General features: G+C 44.3%; 1 protein-coding gene and 1 pseudogene across 1 annotated transcript; both read left to right on the top strand.

Annotated features, from left to right (window-relative positions):
* Positions 1 to 48: 48 nt before the first annotated feature.
* IK (IK cytokine) lies at positions 49 to 11,137 on the top strand. The gene is made up of 20 exons (XM_058734294.1): positions 49 to 201; positions 751 to 817; positions 2,915 to 3,007; positions 3,356 to 3,415; positions 4,483 to 4,650; positions 4,821 to 4,935; positions 5,328 to 5,398; positions 5,600 to 5,646; positions 6,463 to 6,626; positions 7,133 to 7,241; positions 7,546 to 7,585; positions 7,745 to 7,964; positions 8,122 to 8,140; positions 8,614 to 8,692; positions 9,144 to 9,224; positions 9,479 to 9,536; positions 10,288 to 10,376; positions 10,539 to 10,647; positions 10,814 to 10,848; positions 10,936 to 11,137. Exons 1-20 carry the CDS (start codon positions 186 to 188, stop codon positions 10,961 to 10,963), a joined length of 1,668 nt encoding a protein of 555 aa, XP_058590277.1. The 5' UTR covers positions 49 to 185; the 3' UTR covers positions 10,964 to 11,137.
* An 813-nt stretch (positions 11,138 to 11,950) lies between these two features.
* Positions 11,951 to 13,361, top strand: LOC131518826 (large ribosomal subunit protein eL42-like; annotated as a pseudogene).
* The last annotated feature ends 956 nt before the right edge of the window (positions 13,362 to 14,317 follow it).

Below are 14,317 nucleotides of genomic sequence, written 5' to 3'. Positions count from 1 at the left end.
AAAAGCATTGCCAAGAGAACGTTCTGGTTTTTGTCCAATGTCTGGGCTAGCTGGCGGTGGCGGAAAGGTTGCGGAGCGCAAAGCACTGTGGGCTGTTCCTGAGGTGCATTGTGGGAAAAAGCTTGTCGCTGCTGTGTTGTCGCTGGAGCTTTAGTCATTGGTGGCGTTGAAACACCGCAGTCGAAATGCCAGAGCGAGACAGTAAGGCTCGGGTCATCTGTTCATTATTACCTTGAGGACTTGGGACACTTGGCGTGTTGTTTTCGCCTCAGATCTTAAACCCTGTGTGGAATCTGGGAGGTGGAGAGAGGGCGGGGTGTGACGCTGGAATCTGGCGAAGCCGTTGGGTCCTGAGTGAAACCGGGAATCTCCGGACTGTTGTCTCTAAGCCTTGTCCTTGCCCCAAGTGACAACGGGTGGTTTATCTGTGAACTATCCCCTATCCCCAGCACTTAATCTTGAATTGCGCCAATTTATCTTTCACGCAGTATCTTAGACGTCATCTTCAGGAAGTCTTTGCTGATCCTCCAGCGCTGGTTTAGGGGCCCTCTCCTCTGCACCAACAGCTCCTTGTATTTTCTCACTTCGGCACATAATTATGATCTGTTGTCACTGTCTTTGTTCTTACCGTTCTTCCTCACTATATTGTGAGCAGTTTGACGTGAAAACATCCGTATTGTTCGCTGATACATTCCAGCTTTTGCACAGGGCCTGACACGAAAGAGATTTAGTGCCTGTTATTTTTCTTAGGTGAGCCTTTCTCCAACCCCTTGGCTCCAGATGGCCACGATGTGGACGATCCTCACTCCTTCCACCAGTGAGTGTTTCATTATGGGACTATGGGAATGAACTAGGGGGCAAGTAGAGTGGTGTGGTGACGGTGAAAGAATTCTAAGTTGTCAGCAAGGATGGTCCAAAAAATTGTGCCACTTGCTTCTTTATCTCTGTGAACTTTAGCTGGATCAGGTCAATTGCATCAAAGTATTAGAGAGGAAATTCTGGCTGGGAGGGTGCTAGTTTTTAAAATTAATGTTTAATTACATATGATACAGAAGTTGATTCTTGTAGAAAATTAAAGTAGATATAAGAGTAAATAACATCCCCAGTCCCTTTCTTAGAGGTAACCACTGTTCCTTTTTTACTTGTCTTTTTTTTCCTTTTTTTTTTTTTTTTTTTAACATTTATATACCTACTTGCATGTCTGAGGAAAATATATTATTACTCTATAATTTGAAGTCTTTAAATGGTACGGTGTTGTGTATATATATATTATTTTGCCACTTGGTTTTCCCCACTCCATATCTTGGAGACTATTATATATATTTTTTAAGTTTATTCAGAGAGAGAGAGAGAGAGGAAGGAAGGGAGGGAGAGAGGGAGGGAGAGGGAGAGAGAACACCAGTAGGGGAGGGGCAGAGAGAGAGGGAGAGAATCCCAAGCAGTCTCTGCACTGTCAGCACAAAGCTCATGTGGGGCTTGAACTCACGAACCATAAGATCATGACCTGAGCCAAAGTCAGAAGCTTAACCAACTGAGCCACCCAGGCACCCTTTGGAGATTATTTTCATGGCAGTAAAAAGGACTCCCTTCTTGACCAGATTTTCATCAGGCTTCTCTGGGGTCTGTTTTTGACTAGTACTGTTGGGCTCCTGTTTAGCAAAGAATGCTGTTAAGCCAGTTTATGGAGAATCCCCTTAAGTAATGAAGTAGGTCCAGTTAGGGTCCTTTTTCTACCCTTGATGCTTAAAAGTTCTTTTTAGTAATTTTTATTTTATTTTTTTTAATGTTTATTTATTTTTGAGACAGAGAGAGAGAGAGCATGAATGGGGGGGGTGGGGCAGAGAGAGAGGGAGACACAGAATCTGAAATGGGCTCCAGGCTCTGAGCTGTCAGCACAGAGCCCGACGCGGGGCTCGAACTCACGGACCGTGAGATCATGACCTGAGCCGAAGTCGGACGCTTAACCGACTGAGCCACCCAGGCACCCCAGTAATTTTTTGTAAGTCTCTATTTGTCCCAGTGTATATTCAGAGTTGAGTGTCAGTTCCTCTCCCCTATTGCAGTAGTCTTTATTCCTGTGACAGTAGTCTTTTTTTCTTTTTTTTTTTAAGTTTTTTAATTTATTTATCAGAGAGAGAGTGCATGCCTGAGAGCAGGCGTTGGGCAGAGAGAAGGGGAGAGAGAGGCAGGTTCCATGCTGTCAACGCAGAGCCTGATGCAGGGTTCAAACCCATGAACTGCAAGATCATGACCTGATCTGAAGCTGGACACTTAACTGACTGAGCCACCCAACTGCCCTTACTATGACAATAGTCTTGAACAGTGTCTTCCTTGGGAACACTTAGCAGGATTCTTTGCTAAAACTGGGCACAGCAGGCCCAGAAAGAGCCCGACTGAAGTCTGGCCAAGGAGTAAGTCTTTGTCATTGTACCAATTAAAATTATCTCTTATACCATTGTTGCTATCTACCCCACATTTGAGAAACATGATTTAATTAGTCTCTAGTTAATATACATTTAGTTTGTTTCCAAGTTTTTATTATCTTCATATCCGAAACTGAACCTTTTTTACAGGCCTTCTAATATACCTATGTCAGTAATTAGCAAAGCTAAATATAGGTGAATGGAGTTGCTAGGTCATAGGAGATACACATGTAAATTTTGATACTGCCAACTTGTCCTCATATTGGCTGTACTGACTTATGTATGTTCCCTTCAGCAGAATGTTTACTTCCCACATTCTCACTCGTACTTGATTTATCAGACTTTTTAATTGTTAACACTGTGATGCATTAAAAGTGGCATGTTTTTGTCTTAGTTTGTATTTTCATGGTTTCCAGTAAAATTAACCTTTTTTTACATACTCCTTTTCCAGTTTTTACTAGGTACTAATTTTTAAAATCTTTGCCTTCTAGGTCAAAACTCACCAATGAAGACTTCAGGAAACTTCTCATGACCCCGAGGGCTGCACCCACATCTGCACCACCCTCTAAATCACGTCACCATGAGTAAGTTCTGGGGTCTTCCAACCTGTCTCTTATTTCCTTCCTATGGAAAATCTACCAAATTAGATGTCTTAGGAACTGGAAGCCTAGTTATTTTTGAAGACTGTGATTCTGATTGTCTCCTGCTGGAGATTGAAGCCCCAGTGGAGACTGGGGTGCTCTAGGAACTCAGAATGTTCCACATACCACTTGTACTACTAGAGTTGCTGCTGGTGCTTAAATGGACAGAGGTCCATTCCAGCCCTATGGACTCAGATACTGGGGTAGGTATTGGGGAATATATGATTTTAATAGTGCTTCAGTTGGTTGTGATGTTTTCTAACGCTATCAGTGAATTTCTTTGTCTTCTAGGATGCCAAGGGAGTACAATGAGGACGAAGACCCCGCTGCACGAAGGAGAAAAAAGAAAAGGTGAAGGAAGGATGGAGGAGTGTTGAGCTTTAAGGTGGATAGTATTTGGGGGAAAGGAGTAGGAGGTAGTAGTAGGAGCATAAAGATTAACATTTTCCTTTATTATTTTGAGGTTCTGTGCTTCACTGGAGAGGAGGGATAGGTAGAGTGGCAATTTAGGACTCTGGAGTCAGCCTGCAGTATTTTAATCTCATCTTTACCAGTTTCTAGCTGGATAGCCATGGGCATATTGCCTAACCTTTCTAATAGTATTCTTTTTTTTTTAATTTTTTTTTTTTTTAACGTTTATTTATTTTTGAGAGAGAGAGAGACAGAGCATGAATGGGGGAGGGTCAGAGAGAGAGGGAGACACAGAATCCGAAACAGGCTCCAGGCTCTGCGCGGTAAGCACAGAGCCCGACGCGGGGCTCAAACTCATGGACAGCGAGATCATGACCTGAGCTGAAGTCGGCCGCCCAACCGACTGAGCCATCCAGGCGCCCCTCTAATAGTATTCTCATGGGTAGAACAGAGAGTGATTTCACAACTTTTTATCAGGTTGTCATGAGGATCAGTTGCGATATAAGTGTAGCTGATATAAGTGCATATAAGCACTTAGCACTAGTGCCTGGCATACGATAACCACCCAGTAATACTTGTCTCCTGTTATCACCATCATCATCATTATCATCATTATTCATTTCTGTGATACTAAAACTTCTGGACCTGGTATTTTGCTGTTCCTTTCTTTCGGGGGAGGACCAGCAAGGAATGACTGACTTTCAGTTGAAATTTGGAAGGTGATAAAAATTTAGATAACTTCCTGGTTGCCCTATGGAAAAATCTCTACAGAGTTGGGTGGCATTGAAGAATTCTGAATTGACAGAATGTCCTGAGGTGGCATTGAAACACTGTGATCTGTAAGATGCTGTAGTTCTGATTTTGAGAACTATCAAGAGGTGGCCAGCAGTTCTGTCAGGACATATATGAGTTTTCACCAGAGAGTTGGAGGAAACAGGCAGGAACAATTCTGCTGACCTTGGGATAACAGCTGGTGAGCTTTATGCATTGTTTTTCTCTTGTCACAGTTATTATGCCAAGCTTCGTCAACAAGAAATTGAGAGAGAGAGAGAACTAGCAGAGAAGTACCGGGACCGTGCCAAGGAACGGCGAGATGGTGTAAACAAAGATTATGAGGAAACTGAGCTAATCAGTACCACAGCTAACTACAGGGCTGTGGGCCCCACTGCTGAGGCGTGAGTACCATGGCAGCCAGGGTGTGATTCCCTAAGCATCCCAGAATCCTGCAATCACAGTGTGAGTTCTACCTAACACTTTACCCACTTTGGAGCCTCAGCTGAGCCATTTCAAGAGGGACTTGAAGACATAGAAGACTATTCTAATGTGGTTCTCTTTCCATATATAGGGACAAATCAGCTGCAGAGAAAAGAAGACAGTTGATCCAGGAGTCCAAATTCTTGGGTGGTGACATGGAACACACCCATTTGGTGAAAGGCTTGGATTTTGCTCTGCTTCAAAAGGTGAGCCTTGGTGGGTGGGTGGAGAGTAATTCTAGAGTGCTGAATGCTCTTGTACAAGCCTTTCCAGGTGAAGGAGGGAGACTTCTGTTAGTCCAGACCATGTAGAAGGGCTAATGGTGGCTCTTGTTTAGGACTAATTACTATTCATCCTTCAAGTGATCACCTAGGTATGGTTAAGCCCCATTCCTCACCTCCTACTTCCTGTACCTTTGCATAGTTCTTCTATTTCACTCATCATAGTTATCACATTTTGTTGTCTCTTCTGCTGTAAGCTACCTTAGGGCAAGCACTGTATTGACTTATTTAGTATTGAGTCCTTAGTTCCTGGTACAGCAAGGTGTATAGTGGTGTTAGGTAAATGTATGTAATATGAATAAATGTCTAAACTCTAGGTACGAGCTGAGATTGCCAGCAAAGAGAAAGAAGAGGAAGAACTTATGGAAAAGCCCCAGAAGGAAACCAAGTAAGTAAACATTGTGGAGAGCTTGAGAGTTTAGAAAAGTGGGACTTAAAGTAGGAACACTTTGGATTCTGTGTCTCCCTCTTCCTCTGCCCCTCCCCTGCTTTCACTCTGTCTCTCTCTCAAAAATAAATATTAAAAAAAAAAAAAAAGATAAAAAAGTAGGAACACATTTAGCAAAAAAATTTATTTTTATCTTTCTAGGAAAGATGAGGATCCTGAGAACAAAATTGAATTTAAGACACGTTTGGGTGAGTACAGAATTTCTACGCTAAAGGTTGTACATTTTAGGTGAATTGTAGGGACTTAATGCTCTGAGCAGGATATGCTTCTCCTTTCCCTCAACCTGCTTTCCTCTATCTTGCCCCCAGAGTAGCTAGTTCTTGTAAAATGCTCTACTAGAAATTGGATGTGGACTTAGTCATTTCATGTGTGTTATTAATGTCTCCTCAATTATGTTGGAAGCTGTTTCAGATTGTGGTTTATGCATTAAGGGAAGTAGCTCGTAGCTTATGCGTTAAAGGTGGTAGCATGGTTGGTGATTAAAAGCTCAGAATTTGCAGTCTGAGACCTGGGTTTGAATCCTGGTAATGAAACTGCACTAGGCATGTGATATTAGGCACCTGACTTCACTTCACATTACCTGTTTGTCTGCAAAAATGGGGCTAATTCACCTCATGGGATTATTGGGGCAAAGAAAAGTAGTTTATGCACCGTACCTATCATATTAAGCATCTTTCTTCCTCACAGGGTCTAATACAATGTGAGGCACATAGTGCTCTTGAGAAGACATTGTAAAAGACTGGATAGGAGCTCAGGCTTTGGAGATAGATTGCCTGGGTCCCATTCTTTATTCTGTTGCTTGGTAGCTGTATGATTCTAGGTAAATCATTTCACTCTCAACTTTTGTATCTTTATCAGTTAAAAGGAGATAGTAAGGCACATCTTATAGGGCTATTGTGAAGTTTGAGTGGTGGCTGGCACAGAGTTAAGCACTTGATAAATGGCAGCTGTTAATTGTAGAAGGTTCTCAGTGGCTATGCTTGCTGCTCGTCCTGTTTTTGTAGGCCGCAATGTTTACCGCACACTGTTTAGGAGCAAGGCATATGAACGCAATGAGCTGTTCCTGCCAGGCCGCATGGCCTATGTGGTAGACCTGGATGACGAGTATGCAGACACAGATATCCCCACCACGCTTATCCGCAGCAAAGCAGATTGCCCCACTATGGAAGTAAGTGACTTGAGAGCCTCTTACGTGAGCTTTAAACCTGGGAACCAGCCTTGATTCTGCCCTGGGTCTCATCCACCACATTTAACACATCACTGAGTCCTGTCCACTTTTCACTTTCTAAATTTCAATTCAGATTCACTGGAGTGATTTTTACAAATGGCTGGTGTGATCTTTTTCAACATGTACATTTTTGCCTCACTACTATTGAGAAGCTTTCAGTGATTTCTCATTGAGAAATTGCCCTTGCACCTTTTGGCCTTCTGAGCCACTTTTCACCATGATTCCCTGTTGTTGTTCTCCAGGGAATCCCAGCTCTCTTGAACGTGCTAGATTCACTTCTGACACAGATCTCTTTGTATATGCTATTCTGTTTGCCTGGAATCTCCTGTAACACCTTTCTCTGTTTTCACCTAGTTGGTTATAATTTGTCCTTTAGTTTGTTAAGTGAATGAAGTGAAGAGATTCTTGTTCTGTGGGATAATATCCTTGCTACTTGGGGTTTTCAGGCCCAGACAACACTGACTACAAATGACATCGTAATCAGCAAGCTCACCCAGATCCTTTCCTACCTGCGGCAGGGTACCCGCAATAAGAAGCTCAAGAAGAAGGATAAAGGTAACCTGGAGAGTTAGGGAGAGAAACCTTAACTCTGGAGGGGCATTTGAGGGTGGAACCATGGTCTGCTGGAGCCTTCTGTGTCTAGAACATTGGGGGGCTCCTGGAGAGCAGCAAAAAATGAGAGCAATAGAGCATTAACTTGGCTCACCCAGAAAGCAGTGGTCAGCTTTGAGACTTGATGGGGGAGAGTATTGGGAGATTTTATTATCCCACCTTCTAAACAGATGGGCATTCAGAGCTGTTTAGGCTAAGTGGGAATCAACTCAGGAATATTTTGTTCACTACTCTCTTTATATCTTAGGGAAGATGGAAGAGAAGAAGCCCCCTGAGGCTGACATGAAGTATGTATCGTAGCACTGTCACCTGATGTGAGGGAGGAAGGAGCTCTTTGTTTCTTGTTTTTGGCATTTTGGGGAGGCCTTGGTGTGAGAATCTGGAGAAATGGCCAGGGAGAGTGGAAGTGGTGTGACTTTGGCAGCTAGGGATCTCTGTTTTTCTAGTATATTTGAAGACATTGGGGATTATGTGCCATCCACAACCAAGACTCCTCGGGACAAGGAGCGGGAGAGATACCGGGAACGAGAGCGTGATCGGGAGAGAGACAGAGACCGTGACAGAGAACGGGAGCGAGAACGAGATCGGGAGCGGGAGCGGGACAGAGAGAGAGAGGAAGAGAAGAAGAGGCACAGTTACTTTGAGAAGCCGAAAGTGGATGATGAGGTGAGATAGGACCCTGGTACCGAGTGGTAGAACTGCCCATCTCTGTGCCTGCCCAGCCAGGTAGGGTAGGGAGTTGATTCAGGGATTAGTCAAGTGGGGAGGAATGAGTGTAAATCCCTCATGGTGATACTCACTTCAGTTTCTCTTTTCTTTCCAGCCCATGGACGTTGACAAAGGTGGGTTGTATCTGAGACATCTTGAATTAGCTCTGGTGGTCTTGCTTTGCCCTGGGCTGAGAGTCTATCCTAGAGTTCAGAGCTGGCAACGGTTGGGATTGTGGGACTTCTGGTCTGGGTTCTCATTAAGATCCACATCTTGCTTCATGGAATAGAAAGAAGAGGAGTCTGGAGTTCCCTCCCTCTTCCTGGGCAATGGCAGGCATATTTGCTCTGTTAGATACAATTCCTCCAGCTTTGTGGTTCTGAAAGACGTGAGGCAGGTCTCACCGGCCGTATTCTTTGTACACAACCCCATTTCACCCAGAGTAGCTCATTATTAGTTGAAATTTGATTAAAAGTATGTTAACTAAAAGAGAGTTTTTTCTGTTACTTAAAAAATGGTTTTATGAAAACAGGTTAGAAGTGTGTGTGGAAAAGAGGTCGAAAGTTCCTTGTTTGACATTCTGAATAGAGTTCCCTTTCCCCCCCAGGACCTGGATCTGCTAAGGAGTTGATTAAATCAATCAATGAAAAGTTTGCTGGATCTGCTGGCTGGGAAGGCACTGAATCATATCCTTTATTTCACTATGTTGTTGGATTCTAGAAAACTGTTGTCCTGTTTCTTTCCAATTCTACCTACCTCCCTGTTTCCCCACAACCCCTGGCTCCCATCCTGCCTCTTACCTCTTATGGTGAATTTTGATAGAATTTTGCATTCGTTGTGACTTCCCCTTTTCTCCCACATTTGTTCTTTTTTTTTAAGGTATTATTATTTTTTTTAAGTTTATTTCAGTAATCTACACCCAGTGTGGGGTTTGAGCTTAACACCCTGAGATCAAGAGTCACATTCTCTTCTGACTGAGCCAGCCAGGTGCCCCATGACTTTCCCATTTCTCAGAGGATTCACGCAAGCTCACAGCCTTCTCCTTACAAGTTTTCATGTTGGGGCTTCTAGGCCTTGGCCCTTCCTTCTTGAAGCTTTTCTGCTATCGGTAGAATTATTTTCTTTGACATAGCGTATGCTGAAGAAGCCAGAGGACAAGAAGCAGCTGGGAGACTTCTTTGGCATGTCCAACAGTTATGCTGAGTGTTATCCAGCCACGTATGTGAGACTGTTAAAGAAGGGAGGCTGGGATAATTGGACAATAAATTGTGGGGAGGGGGATGAGGTGGAAATTTCATTAATTTGGACCCACGGGTACTTATTTGGATGAACTGTTCTTTGAGGCTCTGGGTGGGAGGTCTGGGGGTGGCAGTTGTCATTTCTAGGCATATGGCATCTTAGTTGGGTGGGTTTCTGGATAAAGCATAGGAGTATGGGTCTGCACCATCTCTTTAACTGTTGCTTCTCTCCAGGATGGATGACATGGCCGTGGATAGTGATGAGGAGGTGGATTACAGCAAAATGGACCAGGTGTGGAGTTGGAAGGATGGGAGGGGATTTGGGGGTAGTTACTCTTCAGCAGTATCCCCCTCCCCCCTCCCAAAAGATCTGTGTCTTGTTTTCTGGGCCTTAACTTTTCCTCCGCTGCAGCACTAAGAACAGCAGCATTGTGAGTCATGAGAAGTTTAACCTTTAACATATCTGTCCAGAAGCAAATGAGATATGCCCAAAATAGATTTATTTCCTACAAAATGCCAGGCTTTGATTTCTGTACTAGGCAGTAAGCAAGCCTTTAGTGCATAAATAGAGTAGGAAGGAACTTCAGTCTTGAGAAAAATAACTGAATTTTATTCTAGCAGGATTGAAATGTTCTTCTCTGTCTTAAAAACAAAAATACCTTAACAAATAATACCATTAATGGTGGCGAAATTTCAACTAGTTTTTCCTTGTTTTTACTGCAGTGGTTGAGCATGGTGTAATTCCATCTTGGAGACTTGCTGAACCCTGGCTCTGCCAAGTTTTGTGACCATGACAACTTATTTTACTGCTTATGCTTCAGTTTCCTCATCGAGAGAATTCGGAGGAATATGGTTGTTTTTTAATAGAGTTTGAGGAAATTAAATAAGTGTTCAGAATAATGCCTGGTACATAGTAAGCATTTATTAGGGTGGGATTTATGAATGATGAAACAAGATTGTGGGAGAACCTGGCTTTATTAAGAGCTAAAATTCTGTTTCCGCTGACATTTCTAACTTCCCTGTTTTCACTGTGTCTCTAACAGGGTAATAAGAAAGGCCCCTTAGGCCGCTGGGACTTTGATACCCAGGAGGAATACAGCGAGTATATGAACAACAAGGAGGCTTTGCCCAAGTGAGTTGTACTAAATATGGCCAAAGATTGAGGAGAGGGATGATGATGGGCCAGCCTTCACCAGAACAGGTTCTCTAGTCACAGGGCCATCTGGGAACACCTTGCTACTGCTATGCAACCTCTGATGCCTTCTTTCTCCCAAATGTCCTTTATTGTTCTCAGAGCTGCATTCCAGTATGGTATCAAGATGTCTGAAGGGCGGAAGACCAGGCGCTTCAAGGAAACCAATGATAAGGCAGAACTAGATCGACAGTGGAAGAAGATTAGTGCAGTAAGTGAGACTGCCTCTTAGGTGGACTTCATCTGAGGGAGACAATGGCCCACAGATGCAGGAACAGGCAGGGGGTTGGAGAGCAAAGGAGAGCGGTCAGACTTGCGTCTTAGGTGAGCTTAGGCTCACAGCATAACTGTTGTGTGTTAACTGTTCTTTTTTGTAGATCATTGAGAAGAGGAAGAAGATGGAGGCTGATGGGTGAGCAGTAGCATTTTTCCTCTGGGACACTGTAATAATTGGTTAGAGTACTGATCTTATGCTAACACCTTTTTCCTTCCATTGCAGAGTTGAAGTGAAAAGACCAAAATACTAATCTCTGGTTCCAACTGCAAAAAGATTCACCACAAGGATGTGCTTGCCACTGTTTGCTTTCTATAATTCCCCAAAGAGTTGCAAGGTGTCTTTCTGTGAATGTATATAAAATGTTGTATAATCATTTAGTTCCATTAAAACTGGTCAACCTGGGGGCACCCTGGGTGGCGTAGTCTGTTAAGTGTCTGACTCTTGATTTCAGCTCAGGTCATGATCTCATGGTTCGTGGGATCAAGCCCTGTGTCTGGGCTCCGCTCTGACAGTGTGGAGGCTGCTTGGAATTCTCTCTCTCCCTCACTCTCTGCAAACCCTTCCCCCCACTCTCTCTCTCTCTCTTAAAATAAATAAACTTAAAAAAAAAATCAAAACCTTGTTAACCTGCTATGCTGTCTTCTCTGTGTTCAGCATCCTCCTTTCAGGACCCCTGAATCACCAAGAGGAATTCCACTGATTGTGTAAAATGTACATGTGGAAAGTTAGCTCAGACCTTCTTTAAGCCATGGTTCTAGATTGCTGGATAAGGATCCTAGCCAGGACGCCTAGTGGAGAAGGACGTAATGACCTCACGGATGGGCAAGAGATAAACAGGAACATAAGGATGATTGGTCTCAAATAACAGAGGCATTCAGGCCCATATGTGGCCTATTCTTAGGACAGAGATTCCCTGGGAATTCGGGTCCACCCAATGGGCTACCAGTCTCATTTCAAGGTTGTGCAGGACTAAGCTCTAGGTGAAGGTACCTGAGGACAATCATGGGAATAAAAATGAACATTTCAAGGTTGTGCAGGACTAAGCTCTAGCTGAAGGTACCTGAGGACAATCATGGGAATAAAAATGAATTTATACCCCCTCCCCCCCCCCCCCCCGTGCTTTTAGTAATTCTAAGCACAAATTGCTGATTCTCTGGCTGAAGAGATAATCCTGGTAAGTGCCTTGGGGGGTCCCTATACTAGGCCAGCAGGGTTTGGTGCCCTTCAACACCCTGAAATGTTTGTCAATGCCCAAGGTGGGTCCCTGGCCTCCGAATCATTCCATCCCCAACCTTTTCCCCCTCTCTGCTCATTGCTAGCACTTTAAGGTCTGGTGCTCATAGGGTCATCATTTATTTTCTGACTGGATGCCTAGCTGCCACTTCTTACCCTGAGCCTAAGACCTGTCCAAGAAAGGTAGAAGGCCACCTTAACTTTTTGCCTTGCTTTTGGGTCACTTTTAGCTTGATAGGGCAAGATCATTTGAGGAAGCCAGCTTTGTGCATGGCACCTAGAAGGATGAAATTGGGCCTTGTCTGCAACAGCACCCAGAATGCCTAATATCAGACAGTAAAGGACATCCTGGTTCATGGTTGAAGCAGTGGTCTCAGTTAAGGGTCACAGAAACCTGGCTCAGATAAAGATATCTAGAGGGTCATTAAATTTAACACCTGGCATTTGGGGGTGTGTGGCTGGCTCAGTCCATGGAGCATGCGACTCTTGATGTCAGGGTCATGAGTTCAAGTGACATATTGGGCATAGAGCTTAATTTAAATTTTTTTTTTTTTCAACGTTTTTTTATTTATTTTTGGGACAGAGAGAGACAGAGCATGAACGGGGGAGGGGCAGAGAGAGAGGGAGACACAGAACCGGAAACAGGCTCCAGGCTCCGAGCCATCAGCCCAGAGCCTGACGCGGGGCTCGAACTCACGGACCGCGAGATCGTGACCTGGCTGAAGTCGGACGCTTAACCGACTGCGCCACCCAGGCGCCCCCATAGAGCTTAATTAAAAAAAAAAGACCTGGGAGTTGACTCAGTTTAAAATTCATTTCTGGGGGTGCCTGGGTGGCTCAGTCGGTCGAGCATCTGACTTCAGCTCAGGTCATGATCTCACAGTTCGTGAGTTTGAGCACCACGACAGGATCATTGCTGTCACCATGGAGCCTGCTCGTCCCTCATTTGCATTCTCGAAAATAAATGAAAAACAGAAAAAAAATTGTTTCTGGCTCTTTCTTTCCATGGCAGCAGAGCTCTTGCAATCATAGTCAATGTTCCTAAAACCCGCCAGACTTTCTGCAAGAAGTATGGCAAGCACCAACCCCACAGAGTGTACACAGTACAAGAAAGGCAAAGATTCTCTGTAAGCCCAGGGAAAGCAGCATTATGACAGGAAGCAGAGTGGTTATGGTGGGCACACTAAACTGATTTTCTAGCAAAAGCCTAAGATTACAAAGACAATTGTGCCGAGGGTTGAATGTATTGAGCCCAATAGCAGATCTAAGAAAATGCTCGCTATTAAGAAATGCAAGCATTTCAAACTGGGAGGAAATAAGAGAAAGGGCCAAATGATCCAGTTCTAAGGTTTATATTTGGTTATATTATGAAGACAACATCTTGAGGTTATGTTAAATAATAAAAATCAGTTTCTACAGAGGAGCCTGGCTGGCTGACTTGGTCAGTAGAACATGTGACTCTTGAACTAAAGGTGTGAGTTCAAGCCCCGTACTGGCTGTAGAGCTTACCTTAGAAAAAATTTTTGGGGGTGCCTGGGTGGCTCAGTCGGTTAAGGGTGGGTCTTTGGCTCAGGTCATGATCTCCTGATCTGTGGGTCATGATCTTACGGGGTTTGTGCCCCCATCGGGCTCTGTGCTGACAGCTGGGAGCCTGGAGCCTGCTTTGAGTTCTGTGTTGCTCTCTCTCTCCCCTTCCCCTCTGCTCACACTCTTTCTCGAAATAAACATTAAAAAATATATAAAAAAAATTAAAATCAGTTTCTGCAAATATCACCAAGACTTGTGGACATGACCGAGGTCCTCTGGTTGTCCACATGGTGAGTGACAAGGACCCCCAACACCACATGGCAACTTTTCCATTCACACAGGACATAGAGCTTCTCTGAGGTCCCTCACCTCACTCACCTCTTATTAAGGGTTTTGGGCATCAGCATATGTCTTAGAAGGCTTAGCATTACAGTTATGTGAGAAACTTCTCTTCAACCACAGAAGCTGTGCTCTTTATGTTCCCCACCAGAGAGTGCTCCCGTCTTTATGGAGCCTTTGGTAACCAGAATGTTCAGAACGTCAACTGTTGTGCCCATTTTCCTCTTCAGCAACTCCTTGGCAGCTCTGAGCACTGTTGGTCTGCCCCACTGAGAGTATGCAGCCAAACTGTAGGAACCGGCAGGACGCTGTTCCTTTGGCCCGGAAGATGTGGAGCACGGAACGCAGCAGCTTAAGCGTGCGCTTGAGGTGCTTGCTGTCCAAGACCCCGCGTATCAAATTCTCGCGGTGTGGGGCTTTCGCTGCTGCCGGACTAACCTAGAGGCCGTCCATGGGCTTCACGAAGCCACGAACTGCTGGCGTCCCCCTCTGCTATCTCGAGGGC

Source organism: Neofelis nebulosa, chromosome 1 (assembly GCF_028018385.1).
Source record: "Neofelis nebulosa isolate mNeoNeb1 chromosome 1, mNeoNeb1.pri, whole genome shotgun sequence".
Taxonomy (NCBI): Eukaryota; Metazoa; Chordata; class Mammalia; order Carnivora; family Felidae; genus Neofelis; species Neofelis nebulosa.
Note: the sequence above shows the minus strand (reverse complement) of the source record. Positions and strands in the feature narration are given on the sequence as shown.